Genomic DNA, 27,148 nt, shown 5'->3' on the forward strand with positions numbered 1-27,148 from the left:
CTTACAAACGTTTCATTTTTAATTACACACATACATAAGAATATTTTATACGAAACATACTCGTATTATATTTCCATTACATACATAGGTATTGTTAAATTATTTATATTTAAGCGATTTATAAGAGCTCAAAACTAAGTAGGTATATTTTTTATCAGTAATTCTTAAAACATGTGAATGCAATTATTAAATACATACTGTTAATATTTAAAAACATTTTAAATCACTTTTTATTGTTTTGTCAATTTATTTTAAATAAACGGAAAAATGTTCAGTGTAAGATATCGTAAAAAAAATTGCTTTAAAAATAGTGGCTTACATACAGTGAACTAATTTCTTAGATTATGGTTTCAATTTACAATTAATTTCCTACACGTGTTTTATACTCAATAGTTTTTGGAGTGGAAAATATTAATATCCCTATCGATATAATTTTTTTAAGACAGACAATTTTTGGCAAATGATATTATTCCTGTTTACCATCTTCATAAAAAAAAATCCGGGCAAGTTGCCCTGATCACCCTGTATCTAAACTAGTAACTACTATTATATAAGGTGATGCAAAACTATATAAGACATACGTGTGGGTGTTATATATTTTGGCACACTACTACTCCAACATTCGATCGTTATCTTCTCCTTCCCACTCCCACTATTTCCCTACACAACTCTTCCTATCATGAATTTACCTCACTAAGAAAATGCCCGCGGCTATTTTCGAGTCTAGTGCGAGTCGCGGTTACGACAAGACATTTTTATTGTATATAAAAATATGTTTAATTTCCATTCGTCGACGGTTTATTTTTCATTCCAGTGTGTATGTGTAATTTAAATATTTAAATCTCGTATGCAAGTAGAGTTTGTTTTTTAAGATAATGTATCAATTTTTTTTTTAATTATTCGTCGATCTATACTGATAATGTTGTTTTTTAAATAATAAAAATAAATGCATTTTATACTAAGTGTTTATATAGCTTAATGCACGTGTGTATTTGTTGTGCTTGAATAAAATAATGTCTGAACCAAGCAGTTCACGTGACGAAAATGAGGATAAGCCACGAAAATGTAGTTTTAAATTAATTACAAGAAAGAAAAAAATAACAAAAAAAAGCTCTCGAATCAGTATTGGAGAATGTAATGAAGCAATGGGTAAAACTTGGGAAAAAGAATCGTTTAAAGATAGAAAAAATAGAGGTTCCAAACGAGAACGATGGCTGTTAACACGAAAAACGTGGAGATATATGGCAGATGCTGGTAGAAAATTGATACCTGAAAATGTTGGAAATCGACCCGAAGATGTACCAAAGATCGAAGCATACTTTCAAGACGTATGCCAAAAGGAACCTAGATTTTTACTATGGAGAAAACAATCATACCCTGGAGCCTTAGGATTTAGAAGTCGAGGTAGACCAAGAGGAAACAGGTTTAAATTAGGAAGTGTCCGAGAAAACGCTAGTAGTGCGGACGAAGCTGAAAATATAGTTAAGGTACCTAGTGTATCATTTTTAGCACATCCTAGACCAGCTGGAAGATATGAACTTCAACAACTCAGAAAAGACTTTTTATTTGGTTCAACTGAAAATAATACACTGTTATCAAATTATCAATATCCTGATTCCAAATCTGACTTAGTTCAATTTATTAATGATTATATTGGTAATCCCGAAGAAACAACGCGCGTTGAAGAATCTTCGTTCGATCATGAACAACTTTTGGAAAAACTAGAAGATTATATATCAAAAACAAATGATACACAAACGTTAGATAATAAAAAACCTTTGAGAACGAGTATATTGGAAAGTGATAACACACAAAAAAATCTATTGGAAACTTTAAGGAGGTACTATGCAAGGTCAACAAATAGAGAAAAAGTAATAGGAGATATTTTAATGGATAGAAAACTGTTAGAAAACTTGTACTTTGAACTAAGGAAAACGAGAGGATTTTTGGGTCGAAGAGTAATTGGTTCATCGTCAAATTTAGGACTTTCTTCTATGAATTATTTTAATTCCGCGTGGAATGATAATCAAAGAAAATATGATAGAGTAAATACATCATCAGAATATTTAAATATTTTCAATGATAAAAAAAATAAATTGTTTTTATCAAATGACAAATCGTATAATTTATCGTCTCCGCCACCTGTTATAGAAATTGAAGACATGGAATCAAAGTACATTGATGTTGGTATTCAAACTGTGCCCTTAGAACCAGCTATGTTAGGATTGATCGAAGATGAGAATAGAAGAAAACTCGATTCAACCGAAATGCCCGATAGTTTATCAAAAGTTCCTTCGAAAGCTTTACAACGCAAAGCTAGCATAGAAAATGACGATATATCACCATCTGTAAGTGACACAATAAAAAGATATTTGAGAATGGCAAGAAAAAAAAGCGTTGAATCCGATAAAATAGATAGGTTTAAACGAGTAAACTATGACCGTAATATAAGAAATATTAAAGGTAAAGGAGAACCGGATATATGCGAGGGTGATGATACTAATAAATCAATACAAACAGACGATTCATGGCTTTCGATTTTAAAAAATATTGATGACAATTCTAACTCAAGAATAACAAGTTCTAGAAGCAGTATTGATACTGGCACGACCTTTAGCGGAGAAGAACTGTTATCACCTCCTTTATCCCCACCGAAGTCTCTTAACGGTAATAAGACAGTTCTATGAAATATCATGTAACTTATATAAATAATATTTACAAATATAAATAAAAATGAAATATTTTTTAATGATTTATATTCTGGAGTTAGTAATTTATTATGGCCTAGAATATTCTATTCATATATAATTAATTCACTAATTTATTATAACCAACAACTATATAAATATATATTATGTGCGTGTATTATACCTATTTTTTTTATAATTATTATTAAATCGTATATAGGTTTATTGTAAATAATAAATGTATTCTTTTTTTAGCCCCCGGAATGCAGAAGTCAAGATCTTCAACAAATGTTCAGCAAGGGTTTATGTCCAAGCGCATATGGAAAGGACGTTCAAAAAGTCAAACTAGAACAAATGCGGTTGCATCTCCTTGGACACCATTGGTAAGCATTTATTCTATTAAGACAATAATATTTTTCTCAATTAAATAAATTTCACAGTAATAAAATATATCAGACACTACACATAAAAATAAGACAAAACAAGTTCTATAAGCTATTTTAAAGTTATGGTTGTTAATTTCACATCAAAATAATAACAGTCGTTTTTAAAAAAAATATACGTATATAGTCAAAACACAATATTTAGTTTTTTAAACTAAATATTATGTACAATGTGCATGTATTACATACATCATTATAGTTTTCATACCTACATATGTAAAAATATTAAAATCAGCTGCAGATTTCATTCTCACACATTTCAAAACTGTATTATTGACTAAATACATATTTTAGACAAAAATCTCACTTGTCACCAAGTCAAGAAATACACTGGTTGTTGGCAGTCCCAAAATGATCTATAACAGAAATCAAGGTTATTAGTTATTACGTACGGTGAATTTTAGCAACATAAATATGACATATTATGAATTTTTACCTAACCATAAAGACTAAAAACAACTTGTTCTATATCATTACAAAAGACTACAATTGTCAGTCTAGGATAAAAAAAAAATCATAATATTTAACAACGTATTAGAAAAACATTTGTTACAAAATATTTTGAATTTTTAAATACAAAATACGTCAAAAATGAACAAAGAAATGTTTTTATGACGTAATAGTTATAATTGAATGCATAATATATGATTTTAATGAATTTAGCCCCTAAAAAATTAAATGATGACAATACCCTGAATTTCATTTTATTATACATAAACAAATCACTGAAATTGTCGCAAATAAACTAGAAGTAAAAATAGTTAAATTTATTTTTTAGTCATATTTACTAATCTATTAAAAACCAACCTCGAACAGATTAATTTTTTAATATCGTTAATTAAATATTAAATACATTAAAAAGTAAGAATGATATATGAATATAATGTATGTCATGTAAAATATATAAAAAGGTAATAATATTTAAGTGTTTTGTTGTTTGAATAATAATATACGCATTAAACAGCTAAGTGTACAATAAACATTAAACTAAATAAACAGATTTTAATTTCTTATTAATTATATTTTAACTTTTTTTCGAATAAAATAATGTAACTAAATCAAAATTAAAATATTATTAATGGATAGCATATGTTATCAAAACATTTGTAGACATTTAAATTTGAATAAACGCGGACAAGATCCAAATATAACATAAAATAAATATATTACACTGTTATGAATTTGTTTCATCGGTTCCTCAGTTTTATAATGTTAGTTAATTACTGGCAGACATTACAAGATCTTTCAAAATATTAATATTTATATATTTTGTTTTCATTTTTAAATTTATTATTACTTTTAATCCGAGGACCATTAGTTATTAACATAGCTGTAAATTTAATGATTTTACATATCCACAAATTTCAGTCTGAAATCAAAATAATAAATGTAATATAAACTTAATATATGACATCGCTATTCTAAATAAAAAAATATATTTTGCACATTTAGACGTTGGTGCATATAATTGCATTCAATTCTTTATTTTTATGTTTTATTGCATATTTGAGGGAAGTGATATTTTCAACTAAATTATATACGTATACATAATATTATTAAATAAAATTTGTTTTATTTTCAACAAATATACATGTTTTTAGCTTATCATCCATTTATTTATTTTAAAAATCGACATTTTAATTACACATTGAGTTTTTTTTTGTTAATTTAGCATGTTTTCTCATATTTTGTGTATTTTTGAATACATATTGAATATTGATACTTCGAAATTTGATTTAAATAATTGCATATCTCATAATGTTTCTATTGAATTAAATGTACATCTCTAGTTATACTTATTCATAATATTATACAAAATAAAAAAATATTTGATCAATCTATATTATTCAATTATTTACTAAGATTAAATCGACATTTGATGGTCGTATTTAAGTTTAAAGTTATAACAGTTTAAATTTTATCAATTTTATTATATCGTGGTCCGTGTTAAGCATATAGAGGCAATTTCATGTAACAATACAATACATTGTCAATAGTCTCGAGTACAAAACTAGTACTAGGCACCAAAGTCATTGTCCATACCTAATTCAATTATATTATGATTGTTATACTAACCATGATCTATAGACTTTAGAATATAAAAAAACCAACGAATTTGTGATTGGTTTTTATACTTATACTTCGGTCTCCGAAAGACAAAATTATAAAAATTATTTATGAAACAGCTCATGCATTTATCACACAACATAAGTTTTTTTTAAACATAATATGCGTAATACAATTTAAATTCCTAATAACCAATATTGAACTATAAATCAACATATTTAATAAATTCAAATTACGATCTTAGAAGATATTAGTATCTTGTATCTCTTGCTGTAATTTTACAACCCAAAATATCCGCAAAAAAAAATCGAACAGCTCTAATGATACAGTTTTTAAATATCAAAACCACCGTCCAGGATTTGGACTAGCTTCCCCTACCTAACACCTATTCAACAAACTTCTAATCTTACTTGCAAACCAAGTAAATTAAAAATACAAACAGCAATTTGTTGTAACAGTGTTAGTCACTACAATGTTAATGAAACACGTGGCCGCAATTCGACAAATAATATTATGTGGAATATTTTTCAGGTTTATATTATATAAGTTGAACATTTAAAAGTTAAATAAAAAAATTATAATATAATTCTATTTTCATAAAAAAAAAACATAATTATTATTTATTTGTACGATGTTTAAAAAATAGAAATATTTTGTCAAATAAATATAGTCTTCAAATTATATTTATTTTAATTGTATAAATGTATTACAAAATGGCCTCAAAATATCGAAAAATTCAAAGTACATTATGATTTTTATAATATATTATTAAAACATATTTTCAACTAGGAAAACATTTCGTCTGATAGAAGTTCCAAAAAATAATTAAAAATTCATTAAATTTGAGACCTACACGTATACATCAACAGTTTTTGGAAAAACTCTACGTATACAAATTGAATATTGTCTATTAAGTTTTTTAGATTCTAAGGTGATTTTATACGTCGAAAAGCTTCTTAATGTGAACGATTTTATCGATTTTTAATTTAAGTTACAATTTTGCTATAGTTAGCTTATTGTTATCTTGTAAATATAATATGTTGATGTATAGAATTGTTTCCTTATCTAAAGATTTCTACTGTTAGCACATCTGGTAGGGAAGGTAAAATTATACTTTTACCCCCCACAGATATTTCATGAAGTACAAGTGTCTCCTTTCCATCTCTACAACAATTAATTATGCCACTGGGTAACATGATTTAAAACTAATCTAAATTGTATTTTTAAGGAGAATTTATGATTTTAAAATGTTTTATTTATAATCTAAATCAATTAAATATTGTAACATTAAAAATATACAATACTTGATTGTAAAAAAAAAAATATGAAAATATCGAAAAATGTGGGGGTATTTATTTAAAAACATTTTTTTTTAAAAATCAAGTAGGAAGTTTCTTTAGCCAAAATTAATATTATTCTTGGCACAAATCACTCATAGGTTAATTTTGACCCCCTCTCGCCGTAAAAAAAATTTGTCAAACAATACTCGAATAATACTAATTAGATGTTTCGTATAAACTGTCTAGGTGAATATTATACTATCTCAAGAGCTGTAACAACTTTTTGGCAATATTTATAATTGGCTAAGCATTTTAAAATAATAATTTAAACGAGTTGCCACTTGTTGCCATGATACCATTACCTGCATTAAGTATTAAAAGGAAAATAAATTAGAACATAAACTAAATATTGTAATTAATTTTGAATTAATAATCATGCTTAATAATAATATTAAATTAATTAAATTTAAGTCTAAAATAATTTAATAAGTGTAATAGATTTAATTTTTTTTAAATATCTCACTGTGGTTAAAGCATACTCGAATACTTTTCCTACCTATAATATATTTTAATAACTACAATTTTTTTTAACAATATTAAGTACTTGTTAGACATTGTTAAAAATGTATTATTTGCTTAATTTATTGAGCTCATGTGCCAACTCAACAATAGCATCACAATATTTAACAATAACACACCTTATATACCTAATAGATTTTCCATAGGTAGTTAAAGCGTCTTTAAAAATGTAATTATTTAAAAAGTATAAAAATTAAATTGATCAATAAATACGTTAAATATATAATACTAAACAAAAATAAATAATACATAAATAACAATTATTATTACTTAACATTCACAATTTTTAGGGTAATTGTCTATGGCTGCATGCAAGTGGAAAATCAATTCTTTTAAAGGTAAATATGAAACTTATTATATTTTTTTTATAAATTGATGCAATAATTAAAATACAAATGCCATTATTTATAGGATTTGAGTCTTCTGGACTTAACCGATCTTGAAAAAGAAGTACTATCGCTTGTCTCCCTAAATAAACTTCAAGAAATAAGTCTTGGAGTTCCAGTACGAATACCAACAGGTAAATAATCATCAAAATAGTTTTAAAAATATTAAGAATTAAGAGGAGGTCATACCCGCGTGTGTTGTCTCTGTCTTACGAACGTAAAATATAGCAAATTTGCGTTCAGCAGAATCAATTTTATGCTGTTACCTTTAATATTAAAGTCAATTTATATATCATCAAACTTAAAGATAATAATATTATCTGGGGCATCTCATAAACTTTTATTGATATTTTAATTTTTAAGCGCGTTATGAGCATTTCAAAGTTTTAATATTTTACATAACTATTACTCACTTAAAAATTAAAATATCAATAAAATCCTGTGAGATGCTCTAGGTAATATTATTACCTTTAAGATTGATAATAGGTAAATTGACTCTAATTTTAAAGCTAACAGCATAAAATTGACTCTGCTGAATGCAAATTCGCTATGTTTTACGTTCGTAAGACGGAGATAACACATGCGGGTATGACGTCCTCATAAATGTATACGTTAAATGTACGTTTAATGTTTATACATAATATTATTATGTTATTGCATGATAATTTGTTTAATAATAATAATTAAAATTTTTATTTAGAGAAACAATAATAATTCAATATAAATATAGGTAGTTAAAAAAAAATTATAGGTTTAATAGACAAGCGCATCATTCACACAACGGGTGTTCTATTAGTAAATTTTTTCTTAACAAATATTTTTGAACTTTGAATTTTAAAATGATTAGGCGCTGAATATAAAGCCATAATGTATAGTATGTTTTGCTGAACGAAAAGTCAAAATCAAGCTTTAGAATAACATTCAAGTTTAAATCATGTAAATATTTAAAAATTAAAAAAAATATTTTTATGAAGGATTTAGATTTAGATATTAATTCAGTGATTCAAATATAGGGATATTTATAATAGGTTGGTAAAAAGCAGGTAAGGAATAGCAGAAACAATAATTTAACTCTAAGAATTAGCAAAATAGTTAAAATTAGCATGAAATCATAGCGTCAAAATTGCAGTTGTTAGATATTTTTTCGATATTTTTATCTTTTAGTAGTTTTTGCTTTTCAGCAAAAAAAAAAAAAATATGAAATATGTTTACAATTAGAAAAATATCTACTGTACAAAAAAATAACATCATCATTGTAAAAGCAACATATTCTTCGCTTGACTAAAAATCTAAATTTATTTTAATTTAGTGGATAATGAATAATGACTTACAGATTTTACAATATGAAATATTTCATGCCATTTCATATATCGTATGTTAAATGTTATACAAATACATTTATGTTAGTTTTCTGATTTACAATTTGTTATACATTATTAAATAATATTTAATTATTATTGTTCCTAATAATAATAATTAAATATTTTATTGAATTTTACAAAAAAATAAAAATTATATTAATAAAAATTATTTGTATAATAATTATTTAACTGCCAAAACAATTACTTATAATAATAATGTATTTATAAAAAATTTTACTACTGAAAATATTTTAATATAATGCTTTCTGTTCTATGCGCTCTACGGGGTTAGCAATATGAATTATGAAATATTTCAATAATAAATAGGTATGCAAAGACTAAAATTTCAGAAACGAAAAAAAATTGTTTACTTTTTATTTGGCAAAACTCCATATATAAAACAAAATTTACGTCATTATATTCTATATGCATTATATGCATTAAAGAAGTATCAATGTGGTTTTCTTTTCAATTTATAGCTTCTTCGTATTATCTTAAACGACTTAAACCATTGTTACTTTCTATCTGATTTATTTGATTTATTTTTAATCTGTTAAATCATCTCATGGTTGTACATTACTTATACATACAGTGATAAAAAAAAAAATTCATATTATTTAAATCTTCATCGAATATTCGATCGCAAAAATAATAACATTTGGTTTGTTTACAGGAAATGTGTTATCAGCCGGTCCAAAAAAACGAAGACCATATCTTTTAAAACGAAGAGCAAATACCACAGGCAACTTGAAAGATAAGGATGATAACGGTAAGATTTATAAATATAATTTCGTCTATACTTTTTAAGTAATTAAAATTAGCACATTAAAAATTAAATATTATAAATCCGTAATTATAATCGTTAAATAATCGTCATTAAAATTACGGATTTATCATAGCGTTCTGTGGCGTATACACGGTACCTTGTGCTATTTACTATCCCCGTTAACTTTATGTTTCAAGTAATCTAGCTATTCTTTTTTGCTAAAAGCCAGATAGAGAATAAAGGTACATTTTATTTTAAGTAATTTGTAATAAATTCATAAATGTAATTTCATTAGAAATTTTAGCTGTAACTAATTTGTTAGCTTTAAAATTATCCAGAAAGTATCTATAAATTAACCACTCACTATGCTCAAAATTATCGTATACAATTATTTATTCGCGAGAATCTTTGAACTTATACCAAGATAGATTATCAATAATTGATATACCTACCAGAATACCTATGTTTTTTTTAAAAATGTATAAATATACATATATCATATGTACTTAAATTTAAAATTTAGACATTGGCTAACTATCAACCCCAATTGAAAAATGTTTGCAGTGTATTGCACCCCCCAAGATTATGCATAATATTTCCTGTGTAAATTAAATTTAAGTATACTACTATACTAGTTAGTAATTTACACAATATAAATGAACGATAGTCGATAGATCCCCAAGTTACCTGTTACTACTATTCATAAATTATTTATTAAGTCTCTGAAATTACTTCTTGGTATACTACTAGATATATCTAAATATCTTTGTGGATTTATTACGTAATATTTAATAATACGCGTATGCTTACCTACCTAAGTTAAGCCTAACTTTAAAAACTCTTTGCCTTAGCCCAAGGTACAATAATATTATTAAGGTTTATAATAAACAATTACATTTAAAAATACCTTTCATTGTGTTTAATTTTTTAAATTTTGTTATGCAATAAAAAAGTTTATACTAATATATATTAATATATTTGTATATCTTTACGTTAGTAATTCCAAAAATAATCATTTAAATTTGGTCTAAGAAAAAAAAAACATTAAACAAAAATTAAAGAAAACAAAATGTTTCATGGCTGACCGTCTAGAATCTAGATAACCTTGATATTATAGTATTATTAAACAATCAACAGAATTTATAAAAATGGTTATGTTCAAATAAGTTTATTGAGCTTATTTATTAAGTTGTCAAAAATATAGTGACTGTCGGGTATAAAATATTTATTATTTGTTAATTTCATTCGTATATGATATATATTTTGTCTAAAATCAATTTTGTAGTAGGTTTCTTGGAATTGCGAACGTGAACTGCTGTATAGTATATAATATATTATAAAAACAATAAATAAAAATACTATAACTATTGGTATCGTAATGTAGTATTCTTTTAAAGCTTTCAACATTTGAAAATTGTATACATATTACATATGCTATTTATAAATATAATTATTATTTCTTAAGGTATATAATATAGATTTTGAATTTTGAAAAATTTGTTTTATCTTTCACTTATATTTTTTAAACACGTATAAATCCCAATTTAGATTTCAATCACCTATTAATTGAACACGTTTAATGGTTTATATATCTATCTATTTTACCAATGTGTTTATTCTAATTACATCTAAATATATTATTTTTTCTTTAAGCGTTTCAATTACATTAAAATTAATTCATATTGTCTGAATACCTATGTTAATATTGAATAACGCCACTCAGAATCGTGTTTTGAATGAGATTTGTTGCATTTTGAACAAAAATACTTTCAGGGCCGTTTAACGATATTTTGTAGCCAAGGATAGATTTATTTTTGAAGAACTTAATGAGGGAATTGATTAGGTCATTACTCTTTAAATATATATATATATATATTGGTGAAAAAACTATGAAATATAATATTTAACAAGTATTTGTGTGGATACCGCATAAGTTTGAATTTGAATCGAAATGTGGCACAAATAGTACAATATAATCCATGCATCAACAGCAATCGTCGTCATATTATTGTGACCATTAATTAATTTAATTTCCGTTTGGCGACCCCATAACATTTATTTGACGAGGAATAATAACATTATTGTAGTTTTAATCCGTAGTCGGATCAGTAATGGAGCTATTCTGTCCATATGTACACGGGACCAAACATGATAATAAATGTTAAATTATAAAAAATAAAGTGATCTAAACAGCTTAAACCTAATGTCTCCAGAAGAAAGCGAGGCCAAGGTCAGATGTCTTTGTTATTAATAACTAATTTACTCGAACTTTTATATTATTATGTACTGCGAATTGAGATGACCAATACAGAAAACGTTGACCCGACAGCATGAAAAAAAGTTCCAATACGAAAACTACTTCATCGAAACGTTTCTAGAATTAAAAAAGTAATTATACCCAGTAAAATAAAATTAAGTTAAAAATGTATTATTTCTTCAATTATTTTTTTAATTTAATGCGTTTTGATAAATACTTAGAAACTTGTTTTATTTTATCAACCAAATAAATCCAAAAAAACAATTAGTCGTTTTTACTTGGTTAACTATTATACTATAAAATAATTCAATATTAAATTTGATATAAAGTATAAAACATAAAACCTAAACGTTCCGTGTGATAGTAGATATTATAATAAACTATAATAAAAATAATTACATAAGTCATAAGTGACTAGAATGATTATTATATTAAGCTGTTACAGTATAATTGCATTTTTCGTCATTAATTTAAAGATTAATTTTCAACAACTAGAAAGATAGTTTATTCTTCTCGTAAAACTCAATATCTTATTGAAGTTTAAATTTAGTCAAAGATGGTAATAAAATAGAAAAACGTTTGAAAAAAAAAATGTATTTGTTATATATACAGTGAAATCCACGCGTAGTCTGGGTGTTTTTTCAGGCAAATAAGTTAAATTTAACTCTATTTTTTTGGCATAGGTTGTGACAAGATATTAAATCGTCATTACATTATGTACACTTGTGCATACTGTGACGTTTCTTCGGACTTCTGTCAATCCCACGGTTTTGTATCCAGGAGAGCATAAAAATCTTACGAAAATCTAGGTTGTTTATTTTTAAAAATTTCCTCTCGGCCTAGTTTACGTTATTTACAAAAAAAAAAAAAACAATATAACCATGACAATGAAAACATTAACACTCAAAATAAATATAATAAATTTACTATGATTATGAACTACGGATAAGGATAACAAAAATAGTATTTCTATATAAATTAATTTAAATTCTGGGTATACTTACAGATTTTTTAAACTGAACTTTGATAAAATTGTGTTTACTTAATAACTACTAATATTTTCATTGTTTGTTCGATGATTTAATTTCATGGGATAAATACCTAGTGAACAAATACACACATTTATATTAGTAAAAGTAAAAATTCCCTGTACTTTTCAAAAAAATCAAGAAAAATTAAAAAAAAAAATTACCAAATAGAAATATTTGCCCAATACCAGTTTTTAATAAAATCACAGCATTCATTTCGTTGTAACTCAACAATTAAATATATGTAGGTAATTGAAATATCCAAAAGACGTAACTAAATAAATATAAAAAATACATAGGTACTCACAATTTTTTTAATAAACATCTGAAGATTTAATTTTGACAAAATTGAATATTTTTAATTTAAAAATAACAATTTTAAAGATTTTGTTGTATTAAAATTAAAATTAAACATTAGCCATACTTGAAACTTTACATCATGATTTATAATTTTTATTTTCGAAATATACCTATTGAATTTTGCAAAATAAATTAAATTAAATTATTTTTAACACAAATCTATTCAAGCCGTAAAATGGTACATAGCACATACTGACTACTATATTGTAAATGTATAATGATTTAATGTTTTAATAATTATTTTATAAATTATACGATATTTTTGGAAAAAATTAGATCAGCCAAACTAATAAAAAAATTATAAAATATCTTTTTTGAAATAGTGGTTACTTTCCACTTCGAATCGGTTTTCTATGATTTATTATTCAAATAAAATTTGACATAACTATTACAATGACCTAGTTAGCTTCTCAATTACGATGTAGAATTGAAACTTACTTTATAGCGGAGCAACTATTGGGTATCCATTTTTTTAAAAGTTAAATTTCTCTGGCCTGCTGGCTGCTGCCTAAAAATTTTGCCAGCCTGAAATTTTATTCTAGTCCCTCCCTGCATACTTTCCCAATTCCTTAAATATTGCCTGCTAAACGAATAAAAAGTAAACTATAATTATTATCATACATATATTGTCCGAATTGAATTAATTTAAACTTTGGACTATTGGAATAATTTTTATTTAGTTATGTTATTAGAATCACCTTATATATTTTGATTTTAACTAAATGTATTTATATTTATGTATAATATAAAATCATATATAACATAAAAATTTCAATAAAAACTTAACATTTTGTTAACTTAACTACTAAATTTTTTGAAAAATATTATTTTAATTACCCTCGATGATATTAAAATATATGTAAGCATCACTATACTCTGATTCTTCAATCAATACATTAAAATAAATCATGTCATTGAAATGTTTGAAATTAAAATGTGTACTTATATTCAACTACTATTTGCCCACCTATAATACCTTATGTATGTTATTAGGTACCTAATTGCAAAATTAGTAATATCTAACACCTTTTAAAATATTCGAACATTGAAAAATAAAATTTGTTTTACGTCAGAAATTATTTTTACATGTAAGTTATCATCGTAATATACTAAAGTATGTTTGTATATGTTCTTAAACGATACCAAATTTTATAAACATCAAAATGATTTATGACATATAAACATCTCCAAACGCCCACCCACACAGTTATACTACTAAAAAATATGCAACAAATAACAATCTTAACAAACATAACAAAAGAATTTTAAAGTATCATATTTTATTCTTATTTGAATCAGAAGTATAATTAATAAAATCATATTTAAGGTATCCGTATATTATAGTTTTTCCTTAAAGGATATTTTTATATTATAAAGTCTCAATTGATTATAAGACAATAATTACACGAAATTACGTTTGCATCGCTAATAAGCATATTATATAATGATTCCGTCATAAAAAGAGGGAAAAGTATACAGGTTATTACTTATTAAAGTTGCCTAACTTAATAAATTGGCGTAATGCTGTTATATAATATACTTATTGAAGAAAACCTTACACCCAAACAAAATAAAATATAATCATACACTTAAAATCATCATATACATCTAATACAGTTAGTACACCTATCGACATATTTTATGATTGATCTATCAGATAATTTGATCATTACATTGAAAACAAAACTATTTGTAGGTTGGTAGGTATATTTATTGTACAACACATTTTCGTTTAATCATCTCAAAAATGCTTTTTACGACATTCAAACATTTTTTTTTTTATGCAAAGCATGTTTAGCAAACAATTTATTACTTATATTAGAGGGCAAATATTGTTGTAGAAAACCATACATTTTATATTATTTTTGTTGTTTTCGTAAATCGTGATAATTCCTGCGAACAGTAGGAACATAATATGTATTAGTGAATAATGCTCGACAAATATATCATTGCCGTTGTTATTTTATTTTGTTTGTTTTTCTGCTAGTGATTATACCTATTAATAAACTATTTTTTTTTATTCTACATCATTTTATTTCTGTCTGTTGTGTGTATAATGTCGTTAGCGTGCTTGTGTGGTCATCGTTTCCTATATATTTTAATATACTGGTATACTCCGTAATATTAATTTATTATACCAACAGTTAACAGTAATATATTTAATGGCATTTGTTTTATATTTTTTATGTTTGGGGTTAAGTTAGATTATAAACATAAAACAACCATGTGCTTTTTTTTTCATTTTGCTGCAAATAACAATATTTGTTTTTTAATATTTTAATTTTTACAAACGATTTGCGTATTTCAATGATGTTTTGAATGTAAAAAAGACTGACGTAAATTCATCAACCGACGTGAGAGACACAAGTTACCTTACATTTAACAATAATTACCATTTCGGTTTCATATCCATTTATAAAAATAAAATAATGTGTTATTGTTAGAGAAACACAAACCAAACAAACAGCTCCAAATTCCTATTACTCTAAATACTAAGCATAAGAATAAAACGGTCTTAGCTATATGAAATGGAAAAAAATGACGACACGGTGTGCGCCAGTCATATTTGACTATTTTGACGTTTTGACTTATGTATTGACATGCTTAGAGTATAGAAACGTCACTAGGTATCACGGTATCCGACTATAATGTGTGGACAATTTCAAAACATTTGGATACTGCCAGGTTATTTGTTCTGCGATATTGCCTTATTAAATATATTTTTTCTTTGCGTGCACCTGTAGAATGCTTAATGAATATTATGTTTTATGTAAATAATTAAAAATCGTAAAAATCAAAAACATATAAATTAAATTTGTTTTTAATATATTATATTATAATATATTTCTATACATAAATCTTTTAATCGGAAAATGAATAATTACAATTTTTTCAAATGTTTACACATGTGTTGTGATGAACGTACATTAAAATTATTATTTTTTAATCGTTTAGTTTTATATACATTATAATCGTTTAGTTTTATATACATTATTTGTTCACAATGTATAAATACTTTTTATGATTTTTTGTTTGTAAACAAAAACAAAAAGTTCCAAATTTAATTTTTAACATTGTTCACGGCTAAAGATTTTCTGAAGTCCCGAATAACTTTTTTTAAATCAAATTTTTACGAACATAATTATGATAATATTTAATGAGGTGTTAAATAATTAAAAGTTGGCTGTTGTACGGTGTATATATAATTATATAGGTATTTATATTTTTCTGTTCTCTACTTAATTGGTATTTAACACTAAATAATTTGTACTATTACACCTATCTATTTTTAGAAAGTTTTTTTAATTCCCATATTATAATACCGTTATTTACATTGAAAATATAATTATAGCAATAGGTAAATAGTTTTAAAAATATCAATAAGTAAAATATTTAATTAAACATGGCATAAAAAATAAGAAAATTTAGAATACACTGAATATAAACAATATATTTTTTTCAAAACTTAGAAGATGGTTGTTTATATAATCTACAATCTACCTAAATAAATATTAAATAAAGTTCTGAAACATCATATTAGGATTATAGGTGATGAAAAATATGTATTGTCATTTTACTATTTTGATACAATATGTTCTTCTATTTTTATTTGCGTCAAATATGTATTTTCTGGTTAACCTTGCATGTATTTTTTTTTATCACTAGAAATGTATAATATTAATTTTAATAATGGAACATTTGACGTTAAGTGTTTGTAGTTTGTATGGAAATATTGTAGTAGGCGAAAAAGTAAAAATTAGTTCCACAATTTTGTTAACTTATCGCAAAACGTATAGTAGGTATAGTATAATACGTAGGTATAAAAATTAATTATTATTTTTAATTATAACTTTAACAAATTCTTATATTTTCTATGGCACTATGGTAAAAATAATATGTATTAATTTCATGAATAAATAACTTTATTTTTAAATAAATGTGTTATTTTAAGACCGGTAATTTTAAATACCAAATGTATATATAAATAAGTACCTACTACATTATAGTTGCATAAAAATTATAATTTACCTCGAAATTTTTAAATAAAAATGTTTTACATAAATAATTTTCTTACAGTTACAAAGTACTACGAAATTATTGTTATGTTTAATTGTGTACTTAATACAATATATTTATAATTAGACATAAACATTTTAACACAATTTATTATTTTAGTTTTTAGACTTAAATACTATTTAGTTAAAAGTAACTCATGAATTATGATTGATAAATTAAATTATAGCTAGGTTGTAAGCCTTTACCCTTAAATTATTTTTCTTATTTTATTTTGTGATTAATTAAATTAAAAATATCATCCAATTTAGAATCAAATTTAGAACTAATTGTCTAGGTTTAATAACAAAAAAAGGAATGTACTTAACTATACCTACTACACATAAAATTAAGAAAGACTTGATTTTTATAAAGCACTAATTATAGAGTATAAGTAAAACATGTCATATGTGCCCTACTGTAATTTTTACAAGAGTATAGGGTGTTAAAACTTTATATTATTTCATCACAAAAGAAAGTTTCTAGCACACAACGTATAGTCATATAAGTATAGCGTAAAAATCTATTAATAAAGTAAAAATTATATCATTTTGAAACTCGATTTCATTTAAAACTGAAAAATAAATTTGTAAAAATAAATTTACGCATCCTAATAAGTTAAATTTCTATATTATTTTTAGAAAGTCTTTATCCGCATACAATATTTGGAGTATCGTTAAACGATTGCTTAGAACAAGAGCGATCATCAAGATCTCACTTAAAGGTTCCAACTGAGGCTCAGTATGTGCCGAAATCCCCACGTGGAAGAAGCAGTTTCTCAAGTTATATTGAAGTTCCCAAAGATTCTAGTGAAGTAAACTTCTATGATTAACTTAACCTTATTTGGAATTTAAAAATATAGATTGAATATATTAATTTTTTTATTTTAATATTTTAGTTCATAAATGATTATACGAAATTGTATTTTACACATTATATATTTTCTTTCTAGCGATCACATTCCTGTGACTCTACATCAAGCACACCTGTCAGTGAGTTGATTAAGACTTTCACAAGTTCTAGTTCAGATATTTTATCTGATGATAATGATAGTGACATTAAATCACACAAAAATGGAGTTCCTAGTTTTGTCACTTCATGTCTAAACTACTTAGAAACATATGGACTACACAAAGTTGGAGTATTCCGGATAAGTAGTTCAAAAAAAACGTTTAAGACAGGTATTAATATAAAATATTTTACTTTTAAAATGATGGTCTAGGGCTCTAGGCCGATTTATCAATTATTATTAACGTATTATGTAAAAACAATTGAATACCTACTATTTAACTTTTTTGAAGGTATACATATAATATAAAATAAATATATATAATATAAAATGTTCTTAAAGCTTCGAGAAGATTTCGATCACGGAAAAACGTTAGAAGAAACATTATCAAAAAATGAAGATCACGTACACGATGTAGCTACTTTATTAAAAGAATATTTTAGGGCATTACCGGATGCATTACTTTGTAATGATCTTTATCAATGTTTCATACAAACTCAGAGTACGCATAATCGTATAAACAATTAATAATTATATATTTTAACAAATAATATCATAATTTGGAATTTTTTTTTTTAGAAATACGTAACAGGCATTTGCAATTAGATGCAATCAAACATCTAATACAATTGTTGCCTGTAGTAAATCGTAATACACTCCACGCACTACTTATGTTTTTGAGTAATATGGCAAAATTTTCAGAAGATTCAAAAAATTCAAATGGTAAGAATTAGGTATTATTGTCTTTAATTATTATCAAACCAAAACACTAACACATAATAATATATAGATTATAGATTGCTTAATAGGTACAAATTTTGTTTTACTATAATAATATTTACGTTTTATATAACTTATACTAAGTTATAATTTTTAACAACAATATTCCATAGTGCAGCTAATATATTTAAGTATTTTAGATATATTTATAAAAGGTATTCAATAAAGATATTTTTAAAAATCAAAAATACATTAACTGGAGTTTCAGCTAAACTATAAATGTGTCCATCAAAATAATATATGGTTATAATTTAAAATCAATACTTCTTATTCAAAATGTTTAAATTATTGATTACTTATTTTTAGAAATAGAAAATATCGAGACTAAACAATAAAATGATAAATTCAATGAAGGCTACAACTAAAAAGAAATGCTTTTAAACTGTTATCTTATAATTACGAATCTTGCAAATTGTTCAGTTTAAATTATTTACATAGAAATTTTAACTCTTATTTACTCAGCTTGAAACTCATCCAATTATTTATTTAAAGTTTTGGATAAAAATGAAAATTGTTTATTAATTTTAACGAAATTGACTTTGTTTTAGGTCATTTAGTAGAAGGTAATAAAATGGATGCAAGTAACTTAGCTACGCTATTTGCACCAAACATCCTTCATAAGCCTATTAAAGAACTTAGTCCCAATGATTTAAGCGAAGAAATGACGATGGAAAGAAGATTAGCAATTGACGTAGTTACAGCTCTAATTGTAAATTACGAATATTTATTTAAGGTACAGTGAAATATATATAATAATTATAATCCAATTTTCTATGATAATTTACTGAGAAAATTAGCTGAATTCCAATATTTTGTAAAGAATATAAATATCAATTTAGTTGTCTACATTTAGTTAAAATACATTCACTATTAAACAATTGAATTTCAATACTAACTCAGTTATATAATATGTATATTACAAATAATATACATTTATAAACGTAATTGCATTACTAATAGGTACTGTAATAGTATAAATAACATCTTAAATATTTATTATTGAATGAAATAACTATGTCATTGAATATTTATTCAAATATTCGATATAAAAATTTAGTAGTAGATATGACCAAATATTGGGTAATAAATTTCCTATTACTTCACTTTTAGACGCCTATTTAATCGATACTTTCTCAGTTTATAATGAAATAAATTCTTAATTCAAATTTAAAAATATTAAAAATTACATTAACAATGAATATTATTTATTTATTTACTTTAATATTTAACGAGCGAGGACTCAGTACTACATAATACTCATTATAAGTAAACAAATAGTTAATATTAGAATTTGGAAAAACAATATAATAATAATTTATTAGATTTCAAAAATCTTAAGTTATCATTTTGCTATACATTGTTAATATGATTTTGTCATTATAATATAATTATTAGTTAATAATCATAAATATTTATATCAAACACATTAAAAAATTAAAAATAAATTGGCCATTGAAAAATATTAAAAACTATTTTCTATAAATTTGAATATATAATATATAAATAAATTTATATGTGAATTATAAAGAAAACACATATATTTATAAAGGGTGTTTAAAACATTTAAATTTAAATGACAAATCCTAGCTAGTATTGGGTATTATTGACACACATTATTTACTTGAATAAAATGTTTTTTAAGGTACCAGCTGACCTCCTAGATGAAGTATATGTCCATATGCTAGATACAAACCCTGAAGGTCTAGACAATGTGATGAGATTACGATTTTCGAACGTCGAGAAAACTATCCAGTAATTTTAATACTGTTGTGTGCGTTATTGTTTAAGATACTAAAAAAAAAAAAAAAAAAAAAATAAGTAATTTGAACAGTAAAATTTAATTTTTGTTTATTATTAAAATATTTTATTTGTATTAAGTTACACATTTACATTGCTCATTAGTTGATGCGTTCATTAAACGTGCATATTATTATGTTTCATGTAGGTATATAAATACTGACACCGATACTAATCTGATTTGACGATCAATCAAAAATACGATTGAGAAAAACTTAAACAAATGTGAAGTAGAGCAAATTTTTAAAATCTAACAATCAGCTGTTTTTGAATAGTTTGTATTATAGGAAATCGATCACATTTCAGTCAGTGGTACCAAGCTATACATTTTTCGTCAATCATTTAACACGCGAGACAGTTTTATTTTCCATAGCATCAAGACAACTAATTTTACTGATAACTAATACGAATAAAAGTAATAACTATCATTGATAATTGATCATTTGATGATTTATAGATCACTATAAATTTATAGTGAATATAAATATTAACAATATTGTATACTGTTTGTACAGAGACTAACACGTACACGTACACGCTTATTACTCGCCGACACAGATTAACGCGGTTTGGTGCCACTGTACTCTAATAGTACAAGTATTACGTAAAACGGTTTTATTACTAATTTCAATAAATTACTCGAACCAGTGTTAGACGTTTAAATAATATCGCGTAACGATTGAGTAGTGTATTTCTACATTATGCACCACTAAAAGTCGTGTATTCTTTCAGATTAATTGACTTATAATTAAAGAAGTAAAGTAACATTCGTTTCGAAATTAATAATAATAATAAAAAAAAAAAAAAAGAAACACCAGACTAGGTAGTGATTTTTTTTTAATTAACGATTCATTACGATATTAACATAATATTACGTTAAAAAAATAATAAAATAATTTCTAGTCTTTATAATTAGCAGAAGCATAAATATAATCTTTATTACAATAAGTAATAATGATGTAGCTACAGTGCCACAATAAGTGGAATTTAAACATAAAGTTTGCTACTTTAATTAACTTTCATTAACATTTAATACTAACATTTAGCATTCATTTAAAAATAGACCAACCGTTTCACGGTGATCTGAATTATTTTAAGCGGTAAAGTTATGATTTTTTTTTTTTTTATTACTTTTACTACAACGTTAAATTTTAAAACACCGTGGAATGTATGTCTTTAAATTTTGTGTTAAACATATGTAGTTATGACGTTTAATCACATATCATTTGCATTTATTTTTCTTGTTAGAAATGGATCCACTCAAGAGTCAAAAGAAACTTTGTTAAACGTACAAGATAAAATTGGAGCAAATGTTTCCCCAGAATTTGAGTCAACTAAAAATTTGGAAAATCAGGAAAAAAAAATTTGGACAAGAGGAGAATTCACACACCAAAATTCTGGAATAGGTGGATCGGATGATAATGAAGATTATAGATATAAGTAAGCATTATCAAAAACAAAATTATAATTAATTCACCGATATTATGTATTTCAAAAAAGTCTATAGGTACCTTTTTTAATATTTCTGTTTTTTGTAGTTTAATTGTTTAATATAACATGTCATATTTTATTATTATTATTATTTTACACGTTATTTTAGGCCTAGAGATCGAGAAACCAGAAGAAGCCGGAGCAAAGGAGCGACAGCTTTTTTCCCAGACGATGTTGAAGCATTTACTTACCCAGTATTTGAACGCATGCAAATGAGTAAAAAGCCTGACAAAATGTCGAGTAATCAAATGCATGCCAACGGAAACCAAGTAAGTTGTGATAAAATTAATAAAAATATTTATGTATTAGGATTATTTATAACCACTGATAAAACGTATTGTTTAGTATTTTGATTAATTAACTCAACAGTCGTCCGTATTTTTAGGTAGCTATAAATAAATCATTGGGCTACTTTATTACTTAAGAATAGGTTTAACTAATTCAAACAGAATAGTATAACGAAACGCGAAACTAAACTAAAAAATAAGGTCGAATACTGCAGAGCTCGGCCACTCGTATCAGAAATTGACAATATTGTATCTACAAAGATGCTTTTTCAGCACTAATTCTGCCCCGAAAAAAATATTTTAAAAGCACTATAAAATACATAGTAATTGATAATTATTTATTTATATTTACATTCAACATTGTACCTAAATAGACCAAGCAATGTATTACATTACCCGATCATACTTAGCATACTTTCCTCAATATTTTTAAACAAAATATAATTCAAATATTATTGTGCAACATTATTTGTGTTGTGCAGTGCAGTCATGTATAATTTAGTGTTCTGTATTAATTGCGCAGTATTTAAATTAAATTGAAATTAAAGAGCAATATTTAATATACAAAATATATTATATTTATATATATTTACTTATTACCTACAATCTACATATTTGACTAAAATTTAATATAATACATAAGATTTAAATAAAGTAAAATACTGTTGTACAAGAAGTACATATTACATTACACGAGTAAAAGTAAGGCAGGTCGATACTATAAAGTCCAGGACACCGGGTAATGTATAATTTTTCCTATTTTGCTATAATGTCTAGGAAATGTACAGTGTACACGTTACTCGATAGTCTACTTTTCCCGTAACATATATATACTTACATAGCTAAAATAAGACATTCAGATTGAATGAGGAACGGTAATTGAATAAATTTTTGTTCGTCAAAAAATTTAAATATTTTTTCAATTATCGATTTTAATTTAGGTAAATGATTATGACGGCGTTATAACTGCCAGTTTAATGATACCAGTGCCTATTAAACAACTACCTAATTCTTCATATCCATTGAATGTAGAGGACACCGATATACCGTTTATTGAGGATGAGAGCAGACAAACTAATAGTAAGTTATTTATATTTTTGTTATATAATATTGCATTGTTGTATTTATTTAATACAAAATATACTGCCAACATCGAGTAACTAATCTTTTAAAATAATAATTTCATGCCACAGATAAATATTTATATATACATACAATATACATATATATACCTTTTTTTATATTTAACTTAAACAGCTGACGTTAAATAAAAATAGACTAAGAAGCTATTGGATAACAATGTCGTTTAAAAAAATATATATTTTTACGGTTTATTTTAAATTATACAAATCTTAAAACATAAAATTAATGACATTCACTGTATTAATATTAATAATTAATTCATAATCAATATCATCATTCATTAATTTTAAAATTATAACTACCAACTGTTCAAAATATCTACATTTAATATGTATTATTTTAATTTTATGCAACTATTATTATATACTTTTGATTATTGAGATTGTAAAATTGTAGGTTCTACAGCAAATTATCATCGTATGTTAGCTACGGTATCTTCAGATAGTAGTTCCATATCCAGTCCACCGACATCACCTGATAATGTCTCTGGAACAACAAATTATACTCCAGATTATTATAATAAAAAATCTATAAAACCTGACCAGAGAAATATGCAATCCATTAAAGACTTATCGAAAGATGCGGATTCCGATCACTATAAAGCTGAAAAAAAAGGAAAAGAGAAGGATATAAAATTTTATCAAAAAATATTATCCAGTACAGGTCTGGATAGATTGTCAAAAAGTGCTAGTTCTACTGGTGTTACTAAGCCTACTGTGTACAAAGAAAAGTTAAAACACGGACCCGACGACATGACTTTATCTCCAGTAAGTATTAAAATTTTGTGTTATTTATACATTGTAGTTCCCGAATTCAATAGCTATTATTGGTTTAAAATTAATTTTTTTTAATAATGGCGATCGAAATCAATACGAATTTCACATTTGACAGTAGAACATATACTATAAATGAACCAAACCACGAAATTTAGTCTAAACAATTTATGAATATTCAATATACCATTTTAAAAGTAAATACATAAATCAATTATTCGTCGGAAGTGTTCAAAAGTGATTCCTGACGTATGAACTCCTTACTAAGTTAGTTAAAAGCGCAATAAAACGCATAGTAATATGAATTCTACATCTGTTGTGAAACAGACTAATTTTTTTAAAATATTTATGTTTTTAATCCAAATTCGGACGAATATTTTTTGAGTTATGTTATATATTACATACATAACATGAATCTAATATTTAAATATTTTTAAATTAAAGTTAACACTGAAAGCTCTTAGTAATGACTTTAATGCTACTATGATATTAAATTATATATATTGTACACCAGCATAATGAATATGACTACTTAAAATTAAATATTTAACAATCATATATATTTAGTGATATTATTAATATTCTTTGTATTGTTGCTTCATACGGTGATCGTTATATAATATACGCTATCTTTATATTACATCTATTTTTTAATTATTACTAATATTAAACTGAAATGTAATAGTAGTATTTTGATTCTAATTAACACTAAAACCATACATTGAATTACGTTTTAATTTTAAATAACATAAAACAACATTATTTTTCAAGTACAAAACATAATTGGAATAATTGCATTTTAATAGTCTTATGTATATTTTATTTACTAATATTTTGTATATTTTAACTATTATTTACATTTTTCGCTTTGGCTACTCAAATATTTTCAATCATCAATTGAATCTTATTTTGAGTAGATTTTTCCAGGTTTATCTTAAAAAAAGAAACTAATTACATTTTATATAAAATAATAATTATTGAACCATTTTATAATAATGGACGCGTACTTTGGACGTACTGGCATTATACAAAAATAAAAATAATTTAGAATTTTTCTAGATTACCGTGACCGTATCTCGCTCATAAAATCGATACGATTATGATGTGATCGATAACAGGTGTACAACATACAATATAATATCAAAATAGTATTAAATTAATTACTTGGAGTATTACCTAAAATTTAAAAATATTATATTCTTGTAATCGTGAAAATGTTTGGTATTATTTAGGTTTCACAAAAAGTAATCTATATGATGTGATTAATTTAAAACATTGTATAAAGTGTAAAACAAGTGTTTTCATTTCATGACAGACACAAAAATAAAAAATAAATTTAAAAAAAACACACATCATTGTAAAATCAATACATTCATTACTCCGTTCAGAATCTAAAACTACTCAATTGAATTTTGATCAAGATAGTATATTAAAGTTTCAAAAAAGCCATCTACTTAACAATTTACAGAAAACGGATGATGTTCGTTTGAAAAAAAATCAGTTATTAAATATAAAGCATAACTTTTAATCCTAATTTACACCTGCAAAAGTCCTGGGTCAAAAATTAAAATACTGTGTGTTTGTATTTTTTACAGGAACCAGTGAAAATATGCTCTAGTATAACAAACATAGGCGGTGCGGTTTTGCGGTCCAAGACCGCCGACATTGAACACATATTGCGGAAACAGGCGGCTTTGAAGCCTAGAAAAGTCAGTCAGACATCAGAACCGTCGGCGGGCCACGAGAAACCCAAACGGAAAACATCGGCTGAAGCCACTAGACATCCGCTGAGGATAGAACCCGATCCGAACGTAGGCGAGAGGCTGGCCGGATGTTCGTCTTACCGGTCTCCGTCACCAACAAGAAACGTCTGGAGACGGAAGGACGTCATATCCAGCATGCCCAAGCACAAAAAACCATACAACTGAATACACTGTCAGATATAATAATTTCATATACATATATACTGACAAGGTCATATTATAAGAATCTATTATTATGTAAATAATGCCGTTTATACTATTATATTATTATTTTACTATCACACGATTTGCTTTTCTGTTTTCGTTTTAGTCAAAATGCAAAATGAAAATATATGTAAATAAAAAAAAAAAAAACTGTAATCACTTAAAAAAGAAGTCTTAATCATATACATATTTGTATTTGTGCTTACTAATTATTATACTTTTTATACTTTTTAATTTTATTGTCTCACGATTATTTTCGATATTTTATTTAAATATTTTTTTTATAATTTCATCTTATTGAAAAAAAACCACTAAGACTTGAGTCTTTTGAACATATTAATCTTGATGTATGAATGTTACTGATTACATTATTTTTATCATTGTTATTATTATTATTATTATTATTATTATTATTATTAGTAGTATTATATTAATTATTATTGATTATTTTTTATTTTATTTTTTTAAGCAGTAAAACGAAACATTGTATTTCGCTTTATAATAATAGATGTGCATTCACGGATAAAACATATTATTATACTAAATATTCTCTGATTTAGGTTTTATTTAGTTTTTTAAAACCATATCAAATATATTCGGTAGTTCGGTACCTCTACCTACTTAATTTGATTAA

General features: G+C 24.9%; 1 protein-coding gene across 1 annotated transcript; it reads left to right on the top strand.

Moving 5' to 3' along the window:
- Nucleotides 1–314: 314 nt before the first annotated feature.
- On the top strand, nt 315–26,854 carry LOC132926229 (uncharacterized). Its single transcript, XM_060990569.1, is given in 17 exon segments — nt 315–2,667; nt 2,943–3,070; nt 7,347–7,394; nt 7,468–7,576; nt 9,477–9,572; nt 17,909–18,081; nt 18,220–18,429; nt 18,431–18,448; nt 18,619–18,778; nt 18,856–18,999; nt 19,605–19,789; nt 20,699–20,808; nt 22,102–22,293; nt 22,454–22,613; nt 23,573–23,711; nt 24,171–24,541; nt 26,143–26,854. Coding segments are annotated over 17 exon segments (4,230 nt in total). The 5' UTR covers nt 315–1,013; the 3' UTR covers nt 26,476–26,854.
- The last annotated feature ends 294 nt before the right edge of the window (nt 26,855–27,148 follow it).

This window comes from Rhopalosiphum padi, chromosome 3 (genome assembly GCF_020882245.1).
Source record: "Rhopalosiphum padi isolate XX-2018 chromosome 3, ASM2088224v1, whole genome shotgun sequence".
Taxonomy (NCBI): domain Eukaryota; kingdom Metazoa; phylum Arthropoda; class Insecta; order Hemiptera; family Aphididae; genus Rhopalosiphum; species Rhopalosiphum padi.